Below are 2525 nucleotides of genomic sequence, written 5' to 3' on the forward strand. Positions count from 1 at the left end.
TGTTGTCATTTTGTGTCGCGGTGGTACATATACTGCTGACAACGGTTTCTTTCTTCTCTGGCAGTGCGCTGAAGGAGGTTCGGAGTGTGATTTCTTGCAGCCATTGTTTTTTTTTCTGCTTCTATATCTTTCCTAACGTTTGTGTTTGGTGCTATTTTCCGCTTTTTGTTATAACTTGCCACCTTCCATCTTTCATCCTGGTAGGTTAGTTCGATACTGGTTTTATTCTCTTCATTCTTTTCTATTGGTTCCATTTCAACTTCGTTTGTAGCTGAGCATTCCTGTTCTTCGTTTATTAATTGGCTTGGATTTGAAATGTTTGTTGTTTTGTTTATGTAGTATGTTTCGTCTTTACTAATTATTTTTATCAGTGGAATGTGACTTTGCATTTTAGATGTGATAATAGTCTTTTTAGTAGAAGACACGGATTTCCACCATTTGGCGATGAGCGTTGACGTTCGTATCTTCCATTTCGCCACTTGCCGCACTTTCGGCGAAGCAGTTTTACACGTCCGTTTAGCTCGGCTGTTCAGACAGAACTGTCCACGAGAAGAAGATGGATCAAACGTCTAAAATGAATCAAACTAACACTAGTAATAATCATTTTATGTGAAAAGTACGAAACTCTTTGTTCGACGAATTCATATTTCACAAATATGTTCTACGTCGAATTTTCTACAGAAAAAGACTCTGTATTCAAATTGCTCGATATTAACAATAAAGCACGATGACAAAATTACAATTCATTTTTAAGTCGTTTATCTTCGTAGTTAAAGTTATTATTTTTTCCTTTTCAAAATTACGTGAAAATGTTCGATGAATAAATCCATAAAAAGAACGTTTGTAATATTCGTAGAATCCATGAATTTTTAGTCTTCTTAAAAAGTATACCGTTTATAGGATGGACAGAAGTATAAATTCAGTTAGAGAAAACCATTGACTTATAAACTGTTTGCATTAAAATTATTCTTATTCTCATAATACTCTCATACTAAATTCTTATTTTCGTGCTGCCTGCTTAATGTCACCTCTCGGTCGAATATTATTTGTTATCTTCATATACGGCGTAACTTCGATTATACATTCCGTACATACATCATCCAAACGTTCTAACATCAGAATATTGTATAATTCTCTATTGTGTATTTCATATACGTATATACGTACATACCTATATACCTATATACATGTTTAATACACATAGTATTTATTTCCCCCTATCAAAATTGTCGACGACAACAACTGTCGAAATAAAATCTCTTCTCAACATTTCAGTGCGGTATTTACAGTCGAAACGTTTCAAACAATAATGACGTCAAAACGAAAATCGATACATTTGACAATTGCCGAAAAATACGATATTCTTGAGATGAGAAAAAGATGTGAATCTCGACAATCTGCAATGGAAAAGTACGGTATTTCACAAACCACCTTGAAGCGTATATATGCACAAAGCGAAAGGATTAAAAAACAATTCGAAAGCAGTAAGGAACTTAGCCGTGACACAAAACGTTTAATACGACGTACAGTTGATGTAGATAGAGTTATTCACCAATGGTATTTACGATGTAAGGAAAGAAACGTACAAATCACAGAAGCAGACCTACAGGGAAGAGCTCTAGAAATTAATATGAAATTACACGGATATCCTAGTTTTAGAGCCGGTCGCCCTTGGATCCTAGGCTTTAAAGAACGTTTCAATATTACTAATGCGGATATCAGAAAAGCTGTTCCATTCGATACTGAAAGCGCTGCAGCGGAAGCCTTTACAGTTGACTTTAACAGATTACTGCATGAACGTCAGATCGCATTGAAGAACGTTTACAATGTCGTTTACACAACAATAATGTGGAAAATAGTACCAGAAAGAACTTGTATTATGGACCGTGCGAAATCGACAGGAAACCTGGAAATGTGCGAAGATTACGTTACTGCACTTTTTTGTGTAAATGCTACCGGATGTCGCAAGTTGCCGGTACTAGTAATCGGTACCGAACCGGATGTTCATGCTTTATACAATTACGATACAGAAGCATTCTCCACTATCTACAAATCAAAAGAAAATGCTTGCATGGACAGTAGCATTTTCAAGGAATGGTACGAAGACCTTTTCTTAGAATCAGTCAAAGAAAGACAACGGGAGAACGCTCCCAGGGAGCAATATTTGTTGTTACTCGATAATGCTATGTCACTTCACAATCTCAATGATCTTCACGATTTAGATCGTTCCGTTACGGTTATGTCTCTTCCAGTGAACATATCACCACTCCGTCAACCAATGAATTGTGGTATAATATCATGTTTCAAGCGAAAGTACCGAATAGAATTACTGAAAACAGCTATGCCAATAACTGTTGGCGGCACGGAGGAAGATATGATAGACGTACATAAACAAATATCCATGTGGGATTGCTGTCGCATTGTACATGATGCTTGGTTGAGTGTCGACGATGCAATACTGACAAACTCGTGGAACAATCTTTTGACGGTGCGAAATGTGCAGAGAATAGAAGTCACAGAAAAAT

At 36.4% G+C, this 2525-nt stretch overlaps 1 protein-coding gene across 1 annotated transcript; it reads left to right on the forward strand.

Moving 5' to 3' along the window:
- Positions 1 to 1182: 1182 nt before the first annotated feature.
- On the forward strand, positions 1183 to 2512 carry LOC105681901 (jerky protein homolog-like; the record flags this gene model as incomplete). Its single annotated transcript, XM_012393422.3, has 1 exon — positions 1183 to 2512. A coding segment is annotated over exon 1 (1203 nt), but the record flags the coding sequence as incomplete, so codon positions are not given.
- Positions 2513 to 2525: the final 13 nt, after the last annotated feature.

The sequence above is a fragment of the Bombus impatiens genome, unplaced genomic scaffold (assembly GCF_000188095.3).
Source record: "Bombus impatiens unplaced genomic scaffold, BIMP_2.2 scf_2984, whole genome shotgun sequence".
Taxonomy (NCBI): domain Eukaryota; kingdom Metazoa; phylum Arthropoda; class Insecta; order Hymenoptera; family Apidae; genus Bombus; species Bombus impatiens.